Source organism: Anopheles darlingi, chromosome 2 (assembly GCF_943734745.1).
Source record: "Anopheles darlingi chromosome 2, idAnoDarlMG_H_01, whole genome shotgun sequence".
Taxonomy (NCBI): Eukaryota; Metazoa; Arthropoda; class Insecta; order Diptera; family Culicidae; genus Anopheles; species Anopheles darlingi.
In genome coordinates, this window is record NC_064874.1 from 47454403 (window position 1) to 47478088 (window position 23686).

Consider the following 23686-nt stretch of genomic DNA (forward strand, 5'->3'; position numbering starts at 1 on the left):
TCTTTTTGAAATAGTTTTTAAACATTGCTGCAAAAGTGCGAAAGCGTGGAGTTGCAAAAATATTTGTGCTCTCCATTGCTCCACACACACAGCAGCAGCAGCAACGTAAACTATCAGCGACAGGCTGTCCTTACGGTTTATGCGGCTACCGAAAGATTTTACCTCGCGTGCAATGTGATAAAAAAAACGACACCAACCAAGACCGAAACCATTCGTTCGACGGTCGTGCATTTGTCGGTTGGGGTCCCTAGGCACGGCTTTTGTGGGTTCATGGGGGTGCGGGGAAATGAAAAATTATGGTCACCCATACGAGAGAGAGAGGATCAGGGAGAGAGTAACAACCATTTTCAGGTCCGAAAGTTACATGCCTCATGCTGACTGGCTGTGTGTGTGTGTGCGGTGTGCTCAGCTGCGTGATAGAGAGTAAGTGGAAATAATTCATTTTCATAATTTTGTTAGACCATCCTGCAGCGGAAAATCCGGAGCGACGTGGTCACCCGACGTGGTCTGCGGCCAGGGGTCCGTAAGTTAGATGCGCACCACCGACACGGGCGTTGAGAGGGGACTTTGTTTTAAATATTCTAAAAATAACATTCCCGAACAATAATTCGTTTTCGAAAAACCAAAAGTTGCTCAAAAAGTGCAGCATAGTTGCAGCCGTAGCCATACGCCATATCATGAACAGTTAAACATTGTGAAGTCGTATAACCCACTCCATTCGAGTGCTTCATTATCTTTACACAGACGATGAGAGTTACACTCAACAAGCAGCAGTTTCTTCATATGTACAGCCTTTCAAATTATGCACCCATGCATCTTCGTTAATAAGGTTCGTTATGAAGGTAATTAATTAAAGGCTGACGACATAATAAGCTAAAAACAGCATATTCCGGTAAATCACAAGAACCCTTCATAAGTTTTTCTAGCAAATCCTCGATATACACATTCGGAGATGACGCGGTACCGATTTGCCTTGAAGTGTATGCAGATGTAGGTCAAGTTTTTTTTTTTTCAAACCCATTACATTGCATAAACGGTGTATGAGATTATAATTTTCAATTGCATTCAACTACCGCGAGTATTCTGCACCGATTGACGTTTGGGTTGGATTAAAATGGATCGTCAACTCCAAATGTAGATTGAGGGAAAACCACTCTACTCTAGTGCAAAGACAGGGTTTAAAATGATACAAAACGAAGCTAGCAATTAGCGTTGCGTTCATAGAAGACAAATGCACTGATAATTCGCTCCCTGCAGACTGAATGTGTTTCGAAAAGTGTATTAATACGCACCGGAACGTGATATTACAGGTAGACGAGTATTTGATAGACTGAGACAACTTTCTACAGCCGCACCCACATTTTTGGCGTATCTCTCCAAACCGTTTTATAAAATCATCTTTATTATTTGATAGATTTTTAAGCAGCCAAAATTATGAATTAAAATATTTAGTTGAATTGATGTTTTATTATCTCCGGCTTTTTGTTCGACCAAATACGATTTATGCGCTATCAACTTTCTATAGCCGCACTTAGTGTTTCAATTCCATCAGCTGGGTTTCCGGTACATCCATAAGCAAGCAGTATCAGAATGTCAAAAATAAATGTTTTCAACAAGTAAGGGAAGATATTAAAACAAAAACTTATGGAAATAGGTTTGTGCTCTTTTAGGATGCATCGGTCAAAGAAAACCAAAATCAAATAAAGTGATCAATATAATTTTGAAGGATCTACAAAAGTAAGTAATTTCGCTGTGAATGCCGTGAACATTAATCAACGGCTGCATAAAATTTACCAAAACCAGAAGTTACATTACTTAAACGGTTTGGAAAATACGCTACTAATGTGGATGCGGTTACAGAAAGGTGTCTCACTATTATCATAATATTAAAATTCCTTAAATATATTCGTCCCTGTTGATCCGAATAAGCGACAGCGATCGAATAAGATCGAAACACAAACCATCCGAGTACATTTACAAACATAAGGCCTCGATCGCAGCAACCTCGATGGACCTTGTAAAATTCAACTCGAGGCGAAAATCTGGCTCAATAACATTCCACTTAAAATTTTGGCCAAAAACTATGGTCGAAATGTCTACAATTAAGTGGACAATGTTTAAGCAAAATTACATTCCTAAACTCCTCCGGCAACACATGCACGTTCACTCCTCACGAGGGCAGCTCCCATCGTAATGAGTTAATGCAGCTGTATGGTGACGGAATGTGAAGCGCCTCATTCACCATCGCATGCTGTACGCCCACACTGCTGCACAGCCCTGGGAGTGTGTGCGTGTGTGCGTGTGTGTGTGTTCCTTACCGATTCCGGTGCCATAACGACGGAACCACTTGCTCCCTTGGCTCTCGTACGTTAATTACACAAACTACTTTAGACTCATTAAAAAGATGGTGCGAACACAGGACGACAGGACGACAGGAGAAGACTACCAGACCAGACGGTCGGCAGGGGTGGGTGTGGTGATGACAACGACGGCCAGGCCTGGAGTGTGTGATGATCCAACGGTTGGTTGAGGTTTGGATATTAAATTTTAACCTTCGTCTCGCAACCTTGAACGACGCTCCATCCAGCGCCATCCCGGTTTTTGCTATGTGTTTGACATCATGCACTGCCTCTCTATTTACAACACCTCCTCCCATTTGCACCTCCTCTTGCAAGCCCACATTTAATCGGTACCGTAACGGTGCTTTAAGCTGCTCTCGAAAGCTCTGAGGTCCCGGGCGGTGCGATGTGTGGTTCTCCGTAAGCGAAGCATATGAGCGCCTCCACTGTCCATGACGTCAGACCGGTGCTCGGTGTTCTTCTCAGAATATTTCGGGCCTCGCCACCAAACGACCAAGATAGGCATGGTGGGTGCATGGTTTGTCAAGTTGCTAATCATAATCATATCGCCAGGAATAATCAGCTGGCTGCCAGTAGAGGAGGGGTATAGAGTAAATATTTCCCTTGAGGAAACTGATTGCGACACCGTATCAGCTCGAAGCATGGATGCCCCGGGTGGATTCGGTTCGGTACTAACGCAACGCTGATATGTGATAATAGATTAAGCGTTTCGTTGAGTTGAGCTGGAAGTGGAAGTAGTTTTCGCGTCGCACGCGCGCGTAGATACTATACACTAGACTAGAAAGCGAAGAGCAAAATCAACAAATGATAAGGACCGCACTATTATCGCAGGACCGCACTCAGCCTCACAACACAGTCTTGAATGAATGAATGAGCGAATCACAGATTCTACACAGCTAATTATGCAATTGGAAGCCATTTCCCCTTCAACGCCTACTTCAAACTGTGTCAGATCATTAGCACCAAAACCGGGGTTGCGATGGCATGCTGTGCGGTAATAAAGCAAGAAGTCATCCAAGATCCCATGACGACGAAGTGTCCGTGAAACATAATGATGCCCCGGGGGCGATTTGGTTCGATGAGTGAAGGTCATAAAGGGTTTCGATTAAATGTGTCTCGGCGGTCGGGGGCGGTGATGATGTTGAATCGATGAATGGAGCTTATTGAATAGATATTTTTTGTGATATTCCGATCCGTGATTCGCCTTAAAAACCGAACCCGAACCGTAAGTCGAATCATGATTCAAAAGCCATTCCACTGAAACCGGGACCACCAATCGACGGGTAGGGGGGGCGGGAGAAGGTGGCCATTCCATTCGACCGATGTCCTCTGAGCTCACGGAGGGGGTGGAATGTTTTAGCATAAACTTTTGTGACCATGAGCCCGGACGGACCGGACTCATATCGTACCGAGGAGCCCCCCCCCCCCCCCCCGATGGTGCTTGATTGCGTTTGTTGTTGCTGCCTACTGCGTCCATTGCGTTGGTGGGAGTAAGGGTGGGAGGGGATGCTGGGAAGGTGACATGGTGGAAGGGAGCGATTTAAGGGCACCAGTACCAAAACCTGACATCACCAGAAATGATGACGAAGGACCAACTAAATGGAAATGATGCACGTATGTGCATGTCTCTGTGTATGTGTGTATGGGGCGATCCGCAGCGGCATGTTAGGAATCGTAATTGAGACTTGATTTATGATGATGCTTTGGGCACAACTTAGTGGTGGTGGTGGTGGTGGTGCGGGTGTCGCATGAGCACGGGTGTGGGTGCGAGCATGCAGACAACGATCTGTGAACACGTGTGGGGGTGAACCTCAATCCCCGGGGCGGTGGTGGACGAGACTTGCTCCCCCATCTCATGGCAACATCTCCCAAAATGTCACCGGGCCGCCGCCTGGAAGGCAGGCAGGAAGTTCGCGCCATGCCGAGACAAAGGGACATAAATCGATTATGATGCCGGGGCCATGGTCAACATTTTGGGTGCCTTCCACCAGAACGCAGAAGTGGCTCTTTTACGTTCGTTCGCGAGCGTTCGTTTGTGGCAGCAGCAGCAGCACCAAAAGGACCTGATCCTGATGCTTTAAAACGAGGAATGTGACCAACAAACTTGAACAAAGAATGTTGTTGCATTTGAATGAGTTTAGTTATGGTTAAAAATCGTGTTCAATGTTATGACACTAAGAAATTTATTCTATTCCGTGTATGCAGCAATCAGCAGGGCGTGATCCGTACTTTTGCCATTTTAATGCGTTTATTATTAAAAATAATTTCAATTGGAAGCGAAATCATTTTTACACTATTTAAGGGGGGGCTTCGGTATTTTATTTTATTTCTTCGCATTTATTTTTTATATTTTTTTATGAATGCTTATGCTTTCAAGGGTATTGTGTGAAAATTTTGGATCAATCGAAGCAAAACTGACAAAAATATTAATTTTTGAAAATCTACCTTTCATACAAGGCATAAAGCATCTCACGATTTTGAATCGCGATTCCCAAAACCTGCGTTTTCAAAGTCGGTGCCCATCGTAGCATAAAAACTACTGGACCGATCGATATGAAATTTTGCACACATAATCTGTACACTATTTGCCAGGTAGCCCCGTCGAGTTTTCATAAAAATTGTTGATACTTTTTTTTTAAATTAATTTTTTAATTATGTAAAGCTTGTTGTTTGATAAAACATCGAAAAAAGAATCACTTTTTCAACTTTAAAAATCTGCCAAAAATCGAAAATTGGAAAATTCCACAAAACCTCGACGGGGCTACCTGGATTAACTTATAATCTAACAAAAGAATATTCAATTATATATTTCTGATAACCAAGCACGTGGCTACGATGGGCACCGCAAAAAGTCCATTTTTGCAAACTTGCTTTTCTAGATTGAATGCCGTGAACGCAATTTAGATCAAATCTTCCTCAAAATAGAACCAAATATTCTTGAAAAGTTGTAGTTAAATATGAGGTTATTTTGAAAAAATATAGTTGATTGGTTTCTTCACTAAAAATCGTCAAAAATAAGCCCTTTTTCGACAAAAAATAACCAAAGCCCCCCCTTAAGCAGTTACCGATAGTTTGGAGCAGTGAAATTTCAACGATACCAATGATAAATCATACAAGATATGTGTAAGCTCTGTCTAGATAGGTGCATCAATAGAGCGAGCTGATAGTTAAGCCGATTATGATTACGCAGAGGGTCGATTATAGAACCATATTACATCAACATGAATTCGAAATCGCCAAAGCCTTAATAGTATCGCTCGACGTAATACGTTATCGAATACTTTCACAATCAAATTCGTGTAAAATGTGTGCTGAAAACTGTCAAAGTTACTGACATCAATATCATTTTGCTTAAATAAACAAGAACCAACTACCACTTGCTGTGTAGTGTCGTGGTGTAGCGTTGCCAGTTTGATATGGTCTCAGCATTGAATCACTGAAACGATTCATCTAACAGTTATCTATGACTCATTTTATGTCAATGTCAAGTAATTTTGGGAACCGTATATCGAATCTCAAATGTGTAATTTCTTCAGGTCGACTGTACTTTATGAGACAGTTGCGCGGTTAGTTGCTACGTGGCATTTTCTTAGTCTAGAATTTATTTCAGCACTGAGAGAATCCGATTCAATTTGAAATTAAGCAAACATTTAATCAAATTCGAAGTTGATAGAACAAATAATTTAAAAATTGTTGTCAATTTTTACACAAAAGCGATGAAAATGTAGATGGCAATACTATGCATTTCATAACTGTTTACAGTAGAGGGTGGCAAATCTTTCTCCTTAAATTGATTTTACTCTGAACAGAGCAGTGAATAATCCTGTCGTGGAATAACCTTGTCGTGTTTTTCGCTGTTGTATAAGCGATTTTCCAATATACGACTTAGATGCTATCATTGATGCTAGTACCACTCAACAGTAATGGTTTCTACGTATTGTAGGTTCGCAGTGTATGCACTCACATGTAGCCGTGTTCGAAGCCGTTGTGTTGGCAAAATCGCGATGTTCTGAAGTTTTTAGAGTATTGAAATGATTTATTACGATTCAGCATCCATCACCAAATTTCAAAATATAGCCACAAAGTCTACATGCGATTTATTTATCTGGAGTTATACAATGAAATCCATTTTTCCGCTTATATAGTCAAGCGGAAAATGACTTCCGTGGACGCTGAAACAACTAGCTATATATTATGTTTTCGAACGTAGCTAATAGCAATGTATACTCAAAAGAACAGTTTGTACATTATGCACACATTTCTACATTTCATTAAATCTCTTGTTTTTTTTTACATGACGTCATACATACAACTCTCCATTGTTAATAATCCGTTACGCTGCAATTATGTTACATCTCGGTCTGTTCCGAACGAAACTTACCATTTCCGGCCAGTTGTTCACTGAAACTGAAAACTTTCTCGTCTTCTCTCGCCACCAAGCCGGAAGCCAGCTAGACAGAATGGCTCCAACAACGGCCATAAAACTAATGCCTCCCAAAAGTCGCGCCACCGCCACAGTTCTTTTCTAATCTATCGCCATTCGCGTACATATGTCGCAGATTAACTTTTTCACCAGCTGCCTGGGACGCCATCGTCGCTGGCCGGCTCCCATCATATCACATCAGATTTACACGAGATTCTGGTACTGGTTCGCTTTCATTTCGCGAAACGCGCGAAGTGCGGATTTGTCCTAATCAAACGGAGTACCCAGTACGACGACCGGTTACCCCGAATGAGAAGCACCAAGGATCACGATGGCCACCATCCCTGTCCCGTTGCCGTCCGTGCGGGAAATGGAGCAAGAAAAATCCTTTATTTCTCTTTTTGCTATCTCCTCCAAAACTCCTCTTGTCCAAACTTGCTCTAAACCACTGCAGCGTAACGTCACCACCGCAGCAGCAGCAGCAGCTGCCCCAGATTGTAGCGTTTGGGGAAGGAGTGAGGCCCCGGAAAAGACAAACATGGAGAAGCCTCCAATCCTTAACCCAAAACCCAAAAAAAAACGCGTCGGTTCCGGAATATCTCTCCCCAAAGCCCGGCAAAGCGAAGAATGTCGGATAAAAGTTTTTTAATCTGTTCCTTTACAGCTTTTTTTTTTGTTACTCGCGATCCTTTCGCTTCTCCCGTGGTCCGTGGTGCGCTCGCTCGGAATGTTTCCTTCGAATGATCTGCACGTAGGGCACCTTTACCCGTCCTTCCTTTCCACCTAAAAGCGGGGACCAAAAAGCGGGGGCTGAAGTAGAAGGACGCCCCTTTAATGCCCGCAAAACGAACGGAGCACACAGCCTCGATGATCGTTGTTGCCGGCGTGCTTTATGAAGAAAGTTTTGCTTAAAAAAAACCATCAAGAGGAGACCAAGGAAGGAATCGGTTTTATACGTCACAGCCTGCAGAAAGAGAGAGAAACGGAGTTCAATCTGCTGCACCATTGCTTGCATGAGAACTGCGTGCAGTGTGCACCATGAAATGACTTCACTCGTGTATGCACACACACACAGAGCGAGCCCTCTGAAGAGCATAACAGTTGCTGCAACCACAACCATCTGCCAACCATCGGAATGTTGTTTCCACTTCAAGAGCTACCGAAGGCTGAGGCTTGGTTGCGTTTCACTAATTGCTTCCGAATGGGGTTCGAGATCAAACGGACCACTACTCCTGGCCTTCGCTGAAGGGGTTCGTAAGACCCTTTGCAGCCCGATATAAGTTATATCCAGTGCTCCAATGAAGTAAGTCCATTATTGAACGTAAGATGCTCAGTGCGAGAGTCGAGAATCAATGCAGAGGCATACATACCACAATGGAACCACACAGCATACAGTCCAAACAGTCCATGTGGCATCGAGCTGGTGGCTGTGGCCTTCGATTTATGTACACGGGGGAATCGTTTTTTTTTTTCTTTCCCCGTTTTGCTGAATCTCTCCCTCCTCCCGTGGTCACCGGAAGTGCGCTCTAGAGTGAAAGTAATTGAATTTCCACGATTCTCTCCCTCCCCCCGACCAGGACGTACAACTCGTGGCGCATTTTCGTGGTGTGTCACTAGCTCACCACGTCCCAGTGCCGAAGAGGCCTTGTCGATACCACTGCCCACCTGTCGTATGCGCCCCAGTCGGAGAAAAGTTGCTCCAAGTGGTACCACCGAGAACCGGGACCTACTTTGACGGCCTTTTTCCCCGTAGCTCTGAACTGTCAAACTGTAGTCGAGTCGCTTCGAGAGAGAGAGAGAAAAAGGCGAAGTTGAATGTTGTTTTCGAGCGATAGTTACGCTGCATTGACTAGGGCTCCGGAGGATCCGGATAAAGTCCGGGCCCGCTTTGTGCCGGGGAATAATCCAGACGCTAAAGGCGTCAACAACGAATACCATACACCCCCGGGACCACCTTGACCGGCCCTTCTCGTTTTTCTGGGCTGCTACGAATAGTTTGCTTCACTGACACAGTGACACACACACACACCGGGACGGTGTTGGTCCAAAATGCAATCTTCATAACAGCTTCAATGCCAGCTGCTCTATTTTCAGCCCCGGTGGTCGGTGGCTGCTTGGATTTATTTATAAAAATGGTTCTAGAAGCATCCGGACCGGAACTGCTCCACTGCTCAGAAGCAACAGCAGGCAGTGGCAGCAGGCGGGAGCAACATTTTAATTACGCGCACCATCCCGGAGTGCTGGAGCACCGGCTGTCCCGTTCATTAGCTACCACCAACACCAAAAATGAACTACCAGCATCCGAGCAGCTGGCAGCTGGCAGCAGCATCATGTTGTTGCGACGTGGTCCCTTGCCTTTAGTGTTACCGATGCTTTTGGGCGACAGGAATGGACATTTATTTCCATAAAAGTCGCATACGGTCGGTCGGTCGGTCACAACTCCCGTTTCTGGCTTGCGCTCCGTCCAGCACTCGCTCGCTGGTTTCCGATCCATCCGGACACAGATGGCCACACGGCCAGCCCCGGACAAAGGAGGGCCCGGGACCAGGAAGCCAGCCTGGAAGCCCACCCCTTTTTTGGGGTACGGCATCATCATCATCATCATCATCGTTATCAGCATCGAATGTGGGATATGAAGGTCCCTCCTTCTACTTCGGGATGGGTGTGCTGTTTCATCACTTTTAGGGTCCCCCTTCACCGCGAGTCCCGTGACAAGATACAAATCGTACAATGATGCTGTGAGCCGGCACAGCTGGCCATTCGCTGCACATATGTGCCACTACGGGGCTATGTGCGCGGATCGTGGATTGTGCGTTGCACATATGGAACATTTCAATTTCAACAATCGACCAATTTTTACGACACACCAGCCGTGGCCGAGGGCTGGTCCCTGAAGCCAGGGGGCCAAAGCCAAAGCTGTGAAGCGATGCCTTTCGGAGCTGCTTTCACTCCGCGTCGCGTCGGTGAAATCTGCTGACAAATGGCGTGTTTGGTAGCGCTGGATACAGGACCACACCCACCAGCACCACCGTGGGGGAAGGGGGTATGATGGGTACTGTTGGAGGTCTCCTCGAGGATCTCGTCCGTGTCTGGCACAAAAGTGCTGAGGATGCGGTTTTTCGTATTATGTCGTCTCGGTCGCTTGGTAGTGTGTGTGTGTGGGTATTGCAGGATGGTAACTGGTTTGTTGTGATTCTTGGGTTGGTTGTAGAGTTCTTTAATACGAATCTAACACCATTCAAAATACTTCTTACAGCATGCAAAAAAAGGTGACGTTTTAGCTGATTTTTCATGGAAAACCTAAGCCCAATAATCTAAATCACATATCATTCTACTTCATTTTGTTATTTACTTTTGTCAAAAAGACTTACTAGAAAAAATGATTTCTTAGATTCAAATGAAACAAGAAAAACAAGCAAGGAACAATGTCTGGTGTATGCAGCGGTTCGGGTAACATTTAATTTGCGACGTTTTCTGAAAAGTTTTTCACTGTTTTTTGTGTTGTCGTGCTAGAAAATAAGTCTACCATGTCGGTTATTCCAATCTAGCCGTTTTCTAGCCAAAATGTTCGTTCCAAATGGATCAATTATTGTTGATAACGTTTTCTATCAATAATGTGTCCAGTTTCCAGAGGTTCTTCCTGCATGGCACCCCTCAAGCCTATTTCTTCTCATTTTTATGCTTGACCTGCGCGTTTCGGTGTCTGTAACGTTGAAATCTCCGCTTCGAAACCTTTGAAGCCAGTTATTACATTTGTTTGTATCACAGCATATTCACTATAAGTTAGATCGCACAAACAATAACTTTCAGCAGCCGTTTTCTTCAAATAAAAGAAGGCTTTTAAATCATTTAGTCGGTTTGAAATCGACTTTTCAGGCACAAAACTCCAGATTTTTAACTTGAGAGACACATATGTTCTAGTCAACGGTATGAGCAGACACTTATTGTGTTTTAAAGCTGCTTAGTTATACTTTAAAACGTCATAACACATAGATCTGAGTAACTGACCTAAAATTAGTGGCGCACCTTTTAGCAGAATCGAACAAAAAACCGATTCCGGGACCTCATATTGTTTTCACTTGAGAATGTTTTCAAAACATTCAAATATTTTCTCTCCATTTCAACGGTGCATTCGCGCATCTTTTGCGGCCCATTTGATGGCTTTATCGTCAAAACTAATGGAGAAGTTGCGATTGATGTGTGATTTTAACTTTTAGATTTTAAAGGTTTCCTTGGAAAGTCAATCAAAACAAATGGTGCAACTTTCCAAACATTTGGCTAAAGCATCTCCGACCTTCCGGTTCACAAGTTTATAGCAAATCGATTTCGACAAATGATGACACGAATTGGTTCTGCTTATTACGTTGAAGTACCTGCAACAGTCCTCTATTAGTTGGTACATCGAATGATGAGTTGATTAGTATGTTTCTCATCGACTGAACAGCCCAAGGACACACCCATCAACATGCAGCAGCCCTCATCGAGTGCAGGGCGCGCGCGGCTGTTACTTGTTGAGTTGCATCCATATTCACACACACACATACATACATTGCACCGTTCGATCGATTCGAGCATATTAGTTGTTGTCCGGTGAGTCCGGGCCCCTCCGCCCATCAGCACGCGTTCCCCACCGTTCGTTCTCATAAACATGGTGCCTAATGGTATCAAACGGTTTTGTTCCACTATTAACCATTGCGCTTCACGTTCAATTCGTACTTCCACACCGGTACGAATGGTCCCGGCACGGTTTTCTCGGAATTCCACACTCGCTAGTGGCGATTAAATGGCGTTTGGTGTCCATTTCCACTACTGTGGCTCTGGGTGGTCTAATCGACTAATGTTTCGACGAACTGCAGCAGACCACAGAGCGCGCTGCGGTATCTGCGCTGCGGATAATTGATTGCCGCTGTAGCGGGCAGCGTGCAGTGCATTAATGGCTTTTGCTCGAACCTTCAGCTGCTGGACGGTCGGTCGGTCGGTCGGGTATCAATTGCAATGACGAGGCGCAGGACGAGGACGAAACCAACCTCAACCTCAACCTCAACTGACACCGATCGATGCGATCCGAGCGTATATGATCTCCGTCACCGCACATCAAAATGCATGCGACACACAACATCAAGACACTACTCTGCTGCCGCAAGGTGCAATCTACTGAGAAATTGATGAAAGTAGCAGCTACCGTAAAGAAAGGGATGCAGCGCGCAACGGTAAACAGGCTAGAAACGGACTTTTGTTTAAAAGAAAACTCATTTCCCTTTTTTCGTAGAGTTCAGTCAGTCCTTTGCGTACTAAGCTCTTGTCCCGTTTCGTCGTGTCCCGTTGTGTGCCGCAAAAGCGCCTTTTACGGTGTTGTTACAGGTTGTATGGGTACTCCGCTTCCGGGCAGTTTACGATTTGAGATCACCTGCCGCCACCCTGCCGGGTTCTTTCAAGACGGACATGTTCCTCTCTAGGTTCCGAACCAGGAGCCAGGAGAGGGTTTCCTTTCACATGGTCAAGCCGCCGGTGTCCATTTTGTGCAGCATCTTTGCAGGCTTGCAGGCAACAGAAGACCAGGCACGTGATGCAATGTCGGACCAAAAATAGAGACTTTTGTTGACGCGCGCTCGGGCGCTTGACCTTCATGCCAATGGAATGGAGAATATGAAAGGAACACGTGGTGTTTGGTGTTTAAAAAACTTCTATCCAAACAGTACGATATTAGAACAAGTTGATGGAACGCTGTTTGAACAATCTTTTGTAATGTTTCGAGCATTATATTGTGCCCAAATATTATCATCGAATTCTCGAAGGAGTTCTATGTGGATGTAAATGCAATACGCTCAGGTGATACGAAAAAGGGGTCTAGAATATTTACAAACTTTATCCTCGCTAACAGAATGCTGTACCAGCACAAAAAAGGGAGAGGGAATTTTCTCATTTCTACGATCAATTCCCTCCAGACATGTGGCGATATTTTACAACAATGCCCTACAATGAAAACGGGAAAAGGTAATGTACAATTGACCGTAGGAGAACGGGACATGGAACAGGAGACAACCGATGAACATGAGCAAACATGAGCAACATTGAACGAGCATACAGACAACAGGCAACATCCTTTACAAACAATAGCGACAGGTACAGTGGCAGTATGGAGGGGGGAAAGCGGCCTAATAAAGGCTGACTAGTGCAATACAACCACCGGATACACACACAGAGAGAGAAAGAAAGTGAGTGGTATGAGAGGGATGAGCACCACAACAGCACAACATGGGTGGATGCGGGCAGAACGAGAGGAGAACGGTTATAGGTGGGCGTGATAGCGTTTTAGCGTCCTAGAGCGTGGGTCCGGTAGTCACCTTTTCGGACGGCAGCGTGCGAAGACACTGGTGTGCCAGGTCGTAGTTGGGCGGATAGATACCACCGAACTGTGCGCTTCGCTTCCTCCACACCGCTGGCAGGAGGCGGTTGCTCTTGCTGTTGCTGTTGCTTTGTGCTAACGGGCCGGTGGTGCCCTCTGGCGATCGGGCGTGGTGCTGTGGTGGTGAAGGTGCTTCTGGGGTACCGATGATGCCGATGGTGTGCTGTTTGTGCCGTGCCGGGTGTGCCGTGATGCCGTGAAACTGCGTGCATGCATTGTGTGTGTGCTTTTGAGGGGGGTGCGGTGCGTTCGTTACATTCGTGCGCTGATTCGTGGTTGATGATCGGTGGTGCTTGTCCTATCGTTAGGCCCGCTCGTTAGATCGGGTTGGGTTTGCAGGAAACAGAAAAGCAGAACATAAGAAGAGGCATAATAATGAAAGAGAGAGACAAACAAACAAAGAAACACGATAAGAAATGATGGATAGAATGGTGCGAAGGAGCGATGATTCACAATGACGCCACAAAGTTTCGTCACTCACATCATCCTCACGGGTTGGAACTGAAAAACAAACCGAAAAATCAAAACCGGAAACTGAAAAACAATCGTTCGTATGCAATGCAACCTTGTCTATCTTACTTCCTTCCAAACCGTCGTGTATTGTGCGGCACACAATTAACATTCAGCAGCACAATCACACAATAACAACAACCAGATTCTGTACATTGCTCTCACTTTATGAAGTCCACCATTCGCCCTCTCGCTGCGTTGCGGGCAATAAACTTCCGTCTATTGATCGAAGCAACCATCGCGATCCACCACCGCGCCTACTACAACAAACGCCGGATGTTTATTACGACACCCAAACCGTCCTCTTCCGTCCGTGTTAATCCGATGTCTCGACGCGAGCATTTCTTTTCATCCCGCTTTCATCACGGACAAATGTCTTCCTCTGTTTGGCCAAACCGGTGGTGGAGGACAATCACCGGGGAATGTGGCTGATGCCGGGGATGGGGAGGATAACACATTAATCAGCAAATTTTGCACACCCAAAGGCATGAGGCATGTTCGAGCTGCTGCTGCTGCTGCTGCTACTGCTGGGACTAAAGTTTGGTGGTAATTACCACCGAATACACGGATCTCCGCTCTCGTGCGAGGTGATGCGGGAGGGGGGAGGGGGCGCCGTCCGTGGAAGGCAAAACGGAAAAAGCTCATAAAACATCGGGCGAGGCGAAATCATACGCTCGTAATGGCGCGCGCGATGGTGTCTGTTATCTGCACGCGAAATGCGATGTTCGCGCGATATAGCTTCCAGAAAGTGAAGCGTCTTTCATTTTCCTCCCTTGCCCCTTCACCACGGTTCTGGGTTCTCTCTGGGTTTAAAGTGCCGTCAGATGGTTGAACGCGCCGAACAACCATCCGTCCCCAACAACCAGGAACAAGCAATAGCCTACATCCTCATCATCATCATCATCAGCGGCAGCAGCGGCAGCATCGTCGTAGTCGTCGTCAGGGAGCGATGCGTTAGATCTATGAGGCCATTGTTGTCCCGTTCTCATCTCGGAGTGGCCCCTGCAACCTCAGCACCAGTCTGCCGTGAGGAAAGTGCGAAGAGATTTGTAATGCTCGAATGCGAACAGATAAGACCGTGCTACTGCACACACACACACATACAGACAAGGCTAAGGAGACCGACCGGAGACCGCATAAAGGAGCATGGAGTGAACTGCAAGAGAGACCAAGAGAGGCGGAAGTTCGGGGAGGATGAAAATGACATAATTTCATAATTTGCCCCGCGTGTACGTGTGTGTGTGTGCCTTTGTGCCTGTATAACAGCAACAGCTTCTAACGGTAGCATAGGAGCTTAACCGGAAGTGCGAGATGAATGGAAAATGGCATCAGAACAGACACTTCGTAGAAACGAGAAGCACGACGCACGACGATGGAGATAGAGAGAGAGCGCTTAGCAAACGCGATTCGGAAATGTGTTGCTATGCTATGTGCGTGTGCGTGAGGGACTGAGCTTGTTAAAGCGTCCGTGTCCGAGAAGGATCATAAAAAAAAACCCGAAAAGCGATAGCACACGCTGACTCGCTGCTTTATGCGCTGCAAGTTAAGCATCATATATACTGTCCTGTTGGTATCTCCACGGCACCCTCGCTCCAGGGTCACGCCCCTCCTACCTCCTCCTCAGGACATGCGCCAGTGGCCCATTTTAAGGAGGCCATCCTTGGAGCGGTAAAAACGGTCGAAGCAGTCCTCTGGAGACACGAGCGAGCAAGCGAGCGAGCGAGCGAACGGTCGACCATTTCGAGCGGATGATTGAGTTGTCATCGAAGAATGCTGTGCCCTCACTAACAAACTGACGGAACTGACTGACTGACTGACTGACAGAGATGCTCTGCTGCAGCAGCACTGAACAAAGTAATATCCACCGTGGTTACCATGGGAACGGCATGTCAAGCCCGTTGTCAAGCCCACACACCGTGGTTGCGTTGCGTTGGAGAATTGGAAGTTTTAATGGAGTTTTCGCGCGAGCATGATGCGGGATGAAATTGGGCCCGAACGGAAGTTCTCGTGGAAGTGGGCAGAAAACGCAGAAACGTTTATCACACGCACCCTTATGGTTTCTTAATTTTAATGACATTGGCACGTAGCACACGGCCTCACAGGCACACACACACGCATTTCACGCGGAGGTGACACCAAGAAGGTGATTTCAAAATCGGATGGGAAAGCGTCGCCGTTACCAAGGACAACCCGTGAAAAAAGTGGAAGTACTTGGTCAAAGAAATAATTAGTTGGAAAGAACTTTACAGCGCTAGAAGAGAGCGAGAGAGAGAGAGAGAGAGAGAGAGAGAGAGCACACCCTGGTTGCCAGGTCGTAGTTAGTCCGAACGGTATAAGCAGCCTTGCCCGGGGTTCTATTGCCGGAAAACCCGGATTTCCCGGAGCCAGTGGATAATGCACGATGGATACTGCTGTCAGGGGTCCCCGTTCTATAGGGTCCCCGTACCGTACCCGTGGTGGGCCTGGTCCTGGGCTGGTGGCCGTCGTCAACAGGCACGTAAAAAGCTTAAATCAACGACGACGATGCCAAAGGATGATTATCCTGGCCGGGGTTCCATTTGTATCGGTTTCCTAACGACATCCTAATGTTCGATCTATCGACAGGCGATACGCGCGCCCCCCCGCCCAGTCGAGGGCATCCCTTCGACTCCATAAGCATTAGACAGCAACAGCAACAACGCCCGGAGGATTCCCATCGGGGACGCTCGTCGTGCGCGTCGATCGATAGACCTGCGGTGCTCCCTTTCTGGCGGAAGTACTACCAGTTACCACCGTACGCACCATCGAACCATGCCGGGCTTCTCGGTACAGCTAGTGAGCTGTAATTTGATCCAATTTCTCGATTTGCTTCCCATTTTCCTCGAGTGCTCGCCAGGGCCACTGGTGCGAGTGCCTCCGTAGGAAGTGTCTGAGTAAACCCGGGGTTTTCGTTGTCTGTCTGTACGAGCGCACGTGTATGTGTGTTTGAGTCTGTGTTGTGTTCTCCCACGGTCCTTCGGTTTCGCTGGAGCTGGACTACAAAACACCCTTTCTTGAGGGAGGGCTGGACCTAGTGCTTCGCGCCAACTCAGCGTAATATGTAGCAGCCCTCGTCAGTGGCCGGAAGTGGAACGAGGAGAATCGATGGAGAGGGGTGGGTGTGCCATCGTAATAAGGATTCCAAATAGAGCATTACGCCAGCACTTGGCCGAAGGAACTCGCTCTCTCTCTCTCTTCACTCTTGTCGCTTGGCTCTTGGCTTCTTCGCTTGATTACGCATTCCGCACATCCGACGACGACGACGACGACGACGACGGCGACGGTGACTCGCCATTCGCTATACGGCGACCTTAATACTGGACCGTGGTCCACGGCACAGAATAGCTGGAATCAAAGCCGTACGCCAAACAAGTTGTTCTGGAGCAATTGGCCAGCGTTTGCATTGCGTTCACCTTTGAGTGGAAACTTGCGAGCGAATTAATCGATCAGTAAACCGTTTGGCGTCATAGAGCTGTTCCCGGTTTCCATCTAATCCTCAACTGGGCATGCGACGTGGCCAGGTCAGGCCAGGCTACTGGACCGGAGAAGATAGACGCGTACATAATTCACTCCAAATGGCGAGCTTGAAGCGGCAAAAAAATCAAATTAAAAGAAACATTTCTCAATCAGCCCATCAGTTTGCCGCTCTACGGCTGGTGGCCGCGAGACCAGGCACATTCAGTTGTCAGTTTGTTGGACAATTGAACACACACTCACACACAAATCCAATGTCGGTGTGAAACGAGATAGACAAAATCAGGCCCAGAAATCCCGAAATGTCTACTTCAAATGCCCGATATTCCTCGCCATGACCACGACATCGGCCGCCGTATCCGAACGGATTCCGAATATGTCTCTACCCATCGTCCTGCGTCCTGCCCGACCGACACTATGCCAGTGAGATGCGATAATTGATGGCCGTGCCATAAATTAGTCGTGAGTTATTCATGGGCCTGGAGCTGGCCAGCAATGCCAGCCGACAATCCGATGGCTATACCTCCCTCCCCGGGTAGGCTGCGGCTCCCAGTGGTCTAGCCCTGTGTGTGTGTGTGAGGCACACAGACACACACACACACACCACGATGGTGATTGGAAGGAGAATGGTGGAGCAAACAGTGCAACGGAGCTGTGAATGGAAATTGACTTGTTCGGGGCTTAAATGATGTCGAAAGGACGGCACGGAACGGTGGAGACACTCCATATTTCACAGCTGGCACCACGTCCGGTCCGGTACCAATCGCGTACCGTGTGTCCGCCCTCCCGTGTGATTGAACGCTGAAGACGATCACGGCGGACGACGAACGGACGGTTGTCGTGTGCTGATCGAGAAAATGCAAAAATGAAAAGAAGGTATCAAGGGTGTCTTCTCCCTGCTGATGGTGCTGGTGCTGGTGCTGGTGAAGCTGCCAAACATTGCCGAGCAGACGTTACGAGCGTATCAGGAACATCTGGTTAAATGTAGGTTCGTGCCCTTCGGTACTACCTGACATTCCGAATGCTCGATCTCGAGTAGCCGCCATACCAGCAGAGCGCTTGAGAGCGCTACTTCACTTTGAGCACCTCGTGCAGTACCGAAAAGGTGGTTAAGGCAAAGCATGCTTCTGAAAGCACTTCATTGCATGCACGACATCACCACGACGACGACGACGACGACCACGACAACGACGACGACCACGACCACGACGACCGACAGTGTGTTCTGGTCTGGTGTGCAGCCCCGGGATGCTACTGAATCTTTCACTCCATTTGCAATATAGTGTTGCTGCTGCTGCTCGTGGTGCTGCTCGAAAGAATGGCCATCGAAAACACACACACACATACAGACGGGACGGAACGGGACGGGTAGGTGGCACAATCGAATGAAAATTGTCATCATTCCTGCTTTCACATACCGGGTGCGCACACACACACGCAGACAGAGACAGCCACCGCGGAATATGGATGCTGGAACGCGCAATCTCCGCATCGCAACGAGCACATCACTGATGCTGGTCGGAAGTGGCGATGCACTCTGCACTTCCCTCCCACCTCCCCCGGGGGGGGGGGGGTTCGGTGATGGCGTGCAAAACCGCATAAAACTTTTCCCAACCAAAAACTTGCCCACCACTACTACGTGGTCGGTATGATCGCGCGTTCGTGTGCTGAGCACGGGATGCACCAAGGACCGACGGGGGACGGGGAAGGGGTGCATTTTTATGTTTCGATCCGTTTGCACTGCCTACACTTTTTATTTCATTTCAAATTTGTTCCCGATTGCGCTTCGGTGCATTCGACGGTTCGGTTCAGTGCTGTGTGTGTGTGTTTTTTTGGCTTCTTTTTATTCGTTCCAGGTGCCACGATAAACTCCGGGAGATACGGATAGCAGCTGCACACACACACACACACACAGCCATTGCAGCGTTGATTTGCGGATTGTTCTATTTTTGGGATGCTCGACAAACATCGAATGTACTACTCGACATGCATTCCGACATGCATTGTCCATTGGGTTGGATGGTTGGATCTAGGCTACCCTGTACATAAAATACCAGGAAAGATTGCTTGGATATCTGCATACTGCCATCGGCGCATGGGTACAAAATGGCGTACCGGTAAAGTAGGCAATGAAATCAGGCGCAACTGTGTGTTGCAACTGTACATACTTGAGATGTGAGAGGGTTTGCAGGTGAGTAAAGTTGAACTTGGTATCCTAGTAGACACAGGATGCCTGCATTAGTCCTTGCCTTGGTCTAATGATACTAAGTAACCGAAACCTACAATCATCCCCCGGAGTGCAATAACAAATTACATTTTATACACCGGGAGCACCGTTCGTCCCGGGGACCATCGCTTTCGCTTTGTCTAACATCACCATCAAAAAGTCCTTATGTTTCGCCTCCCCCTTCCCTCCTGGACCGATGCAATCATTGGCCTCAGGTCTTTGTGTGCATCAGCATCCATGGCATCCAGGAGTTTACATCAGAAAGTTTGATCCCCTGGTCTTAGGATTTGCATTCAAGGTTAATACACTGTTGCTCTTGCGTCAGGCAGAAAGCTCTGAAGCGATCCTACCAGCGAGAAGGTCATTTGTGCGACCATCTTCGATAAACCATCATTTCACACAAAGCAGAAAGGTCGTTTCTGTAATGTAAAAGTTGAAATAGAGATTGGCTGTGTGCGGGACGCAGGGCAAGGTTTGTGCCAAGACAAAAATGATGATTCGATAATTAGATTGAGGCGTCCGTCCTGGTTGGCTCGTCTTGGGCGGTAAAGTCACTTGCAAAAAGTAGCACCGCAGCCATCACACACACACACACCGGCTCCAGAAACCCGATGATCATTTCATATATTCGGGCATTACCGTTACGGTGCCGTAACGCCGCATACCATGCCAAGCCCACGGTGCCGCTAATGATAGACAATTTATCTGCTTGTTGTTCGCGCTCCCTGGCCGTACGTGTGGTTCATTTCGCTGGAGGGATCGTTATGGAAATTGCGGGGACGCCGCTTCGTTAGTGTGCCTTGTAAGGTGAGAGGCCCCCTATGTATGCATGCATGGATGCAGAAACGTTGCTTGGTTTCAAGGCATTAAACTTTGAGGCATTGAGCAGGAGACCCCTACAACAAGTATGCAAGTTTTGAAAAGGGAACATTATGTTTTCACCCTGTCGAAGCGTGATTAAAATCCGAGTTGCAATTGCAACCTGGCTGGCCAAAAAGTTACAAAAAGGGAAAGCACGAGCACAAGCTGCAGTGCCATTCGTAGCACCATTTTGCTTTTTGCGAAGTGAATAGCACGAATTTGTGGAACGAAGCAGCGCGCAAAAAGCACTGCATAGACATTGAAATCGTAAAAATCTCGGAACGAACGACGTCACAGGAAACTTATCTGTCAAAATCTGTCTTTCTTCAAACTCATTAAACTCTTCAAACCAACCAACCAACCAACCAAAACCCCGTTATGTTTTTGGGGCCGTTTATTTTTGGATACCCGGACACCCGGGCGTGCCATCGGAAAGAGAAGGAGCAAAGGAATCTCATCCTTCTCCTCCTTTCTCACCTGGCGGACCTGCTGGTGACCTTCAGTTCGGTTCGCTATCACCGGCGTGAAAATGCGCAACTCACCACCAACATCACCACCACCACCATCACCGCTTGCTACGATTCGATGCCGGATTTATGTGCCAGCACTCCCTGGATGGCGAAGAAGCACCGCTTCACCCGCTTCACAGAAAAGAAAGTGGGTGCCGTCTGATAACACAGAGAGAGAGAGAGAAAGAGAGAGAGAGGACCGTGCACTGGAACTGGGTACACCGGAAGCAGGGTATCGCTGCCAAATGGCCTCCATTCCATTCGGCGTTGCGGCGTTCCGAAAATATATATAAAAAAGCAAGAGAGCAACAAAAAAAGGGATAATCAGCCTCACCTAGCCCCCGGAGGAGGAGGGGGAGAGGGGGTATACCCCAACACACCGGGTAGACTAACCTTGCGACCTCACGCACCACCCTATCTCCTCCTTTTTTCTCTCTACCACCACCAACGAATATGCGAGATGAATGGAGGAAAGTGGTTCGTTCGTTCGTTCGTTCGTTTCATTTGCCTCACGTTCGAGGTGGCTGGCTGGCTGGCTGGCTGGTTGGATCATCGCCCACGGTTCTCCGGTAAACGATAATGTTGCTACCGGGGCCGTGAGTGGGTGTACCGGGCGCACCGGTAGCGAGCGAGGGCTGAGTGACGACCGGAACGATCCCGGACCTCACTCTACATTATGCTGCTGCTGCTGCTGCTGCGATGTTGCGGACTGCGGCAAGATTTATTGGTTATCGATCGTCGGGCTTTTTGTCGGCATCTCTTCCGCCGCCACCACCTGGAGGCCATCGAGGATATGTCGTGTGTGTGTGTGTGGCAAGGTGTGCTTTGTGCTCGATCCCTTCGTTCGATTCCAAACTCCGTGGGAACACCACCTGGCCGCTGACTTACTTGACTGCTGCTGCTCACTCGAAATGCAGTCGAAAGACGAACAATAGGCCGGTTGGTTGGTTGCGCCTTCCCCGGACTCCAGGAAAAAAGGAAGGAAGAACACCGCACTCCCCCTCTTGGGCTTCACCACCCTTCGGTATGCAGGATGCATTGCGGGATGAATGATCCTTTCTGCCGACGACAGTGATGACGGTGGTGATGGTGGTGGTGGTGGTGGTGGTGATAGCCTTACTGAAGCCTGGTGGTCTGCTTTTAGTCTGACAGAGAAGCCACTCCACTGGCATCACAAAATAAGCCGCATGAGAAATGGAACTTCATCAGAGCACGAGCCCGTAAGCGCATTATCAGCGCTCCTCGCAAAAAAGCCAAAAACTAGGTGCCGCGATGATGTAAGATCGATTGCGCCGCGAAAGACGCGAAAGAGCGTTCTGCACACACACACACAGAGGAGGGCAGGAGGCTCGAAAAAAATTGATTGCAGATATTATCGCGCCGCTCGCTCCGGAGGATGTGTGATGTGATGAAAGAAATCCACTTCAAATGGAATCGCTTCTCGCCGTGTTCTGTGTTCGTTCGGTGCGTCCCTCGGTCGAAGGATTTATTGGCCATCGTTTACCGGATCGGCCTCCCCCTTTCTTGGTTCTCAGGGTCGGTCTGTGTGTGTGTACCAGAATGCCCGGGCAATGGCAAGTGGCAGCAACTTATTCCGCGTTCTGCTTCTGGTACTCGTTTTACTCTTCTTCAGCAAATCAGTCTCAGACTCTGAGTTGAACCGCTCCCGGGGCGGGCGGTGTGTGGTGTGTCTAGGAGTTCCGGAACGATCGATCTGATTTGATTGCAAAGCTCTAGGCCGGCCGGCCCTTGGCCTTTGGCAGTGCACACTCACATCTACATTCCAAACTGTCCAATAAGCGCGCCTCAGTGCGAACGGTGGCGCTGAGATGAGTTTCACTATTTTTATTAAAATCCAAACACACACACACACGCACATGATCTTGGCATCCTCGCAGAGGCACACGCGACTTGGATGCGACTATCCGACAGCCAAATGGCGTCAGCTTTATGGTGCTGCTGCTGCTGCTGGCGTCCGATTAGCATACTGTCTCCAATTCCTTCTGGTGCTGATGCCGGCACCGCCGGTCCCAAAATGGAATGTTCTAACCGGCAGCAGCGGCAGCAGCAAACGTTTCTTCAAACACACAGACACACACAAACTGTTGGTGCGAGCGAGATTACGTTTTGTGCCTTACTCCAAATAACATTACATCGCACCAAAGTTCCCCGTTAGATCCGTTCCCCGATCGCTATGTGACCCTTTCCGCGATGATGATTCGTTGTTGAGATTTAATTATGGCTAATTATGATTCGTGATAAGCACGCCGGGCGTTTGTTTGTTTCTTACTTTTTGCTATTCTATCTTTTCTTTCTAGGGGGAGGTTGTTTTATTTGCTTTACTTTTCTTTGTTCGAATCCGCCATCCACCGTTATCTCTTATCCAGCGCCAGCGACGGCAAGGCAAGGATGCGGGTTTGATGCCGGGTGCAAGCGGAAAAGCGAACCGCAACAGCAAGAGAATGGAGGAGAAGGAGGATGATGATGATGATGCTGATGATGATAGCTAGAAAGGATATGGTCACTTACCCGTGTCACCTTTTCGCGTGGAATCGCCGTCAGATCGCACGGAGAGTCGCCGCACTGGAACGGAAACACACAGAGCACAGCGGAAACAGAGAGAGAGAGAGAAGAGAGAGTAAGAGTAAGTGTGAGAAGGCGTCGAAAGAAAGAAAGAAAAGCCAGTGAAAAGGGTGAATCGTTGGAAATAAAAACAGTAAGCACCCGACGGATGGACGGCGCGCCAATCGCGGTTTTAAGCGAGCGGAGCGTGAGGCCAGTGCCGTTGAGTCAGTGGACCGGCCAGCGGTGCGTACTGGAATTGGTGTGCGACATTTGGCGTCAAACGGTCGTCGGTTCCGAGAAGAAAAACCCTCCTCGCACCCTCAAATGGTAAGC

At 47.9% G+C, this 23686-nt stretch overlaps 2 protein-coding genes across 11 annotated transcripts in view; one reads left to right on the forward strand and one right to left on the reverse strand.

Moving 5' to 3' along the window:
- LOC125948283 (transcription initiation factor TFIID subunit 1-like) overlaps nt 1-23686 on the forward strand; it is a 294308-nt gene that overhangs the window by 137949 nt on the left and 132673 nt on the right. The gene's annotated exons all lie outside the window — the stretch shown is intronic.
- LOC125948284 (neurexin-3b) overlaps nt 1-23686 on the reverse strand; it is a 100864-nt gene that overhangs the window by 50982 nt on the left and 26196 nt on the right. For 7 of the 8 annotated variants that reach the window (XM_049674209.1, XM_049674214.1, XM_049674211.1 and 4 more), the window contains exons 5-6: nt 23318-23371; nt 13128-13487 (exon numbers count right to left, since the gene is read on the reverse strand). In XM_049674209.1, the coding sequence (XP_049530166.1) occupies nt 13128-13487; nt 23318-23371 (414 nt within the window). The remainder of the gene's footprint in view (nt 1-13127; nt 13488-23317; nt 23372-23686) is intronic. The other variant, XM_049674215.1, reaches the window with a different exon arrangement.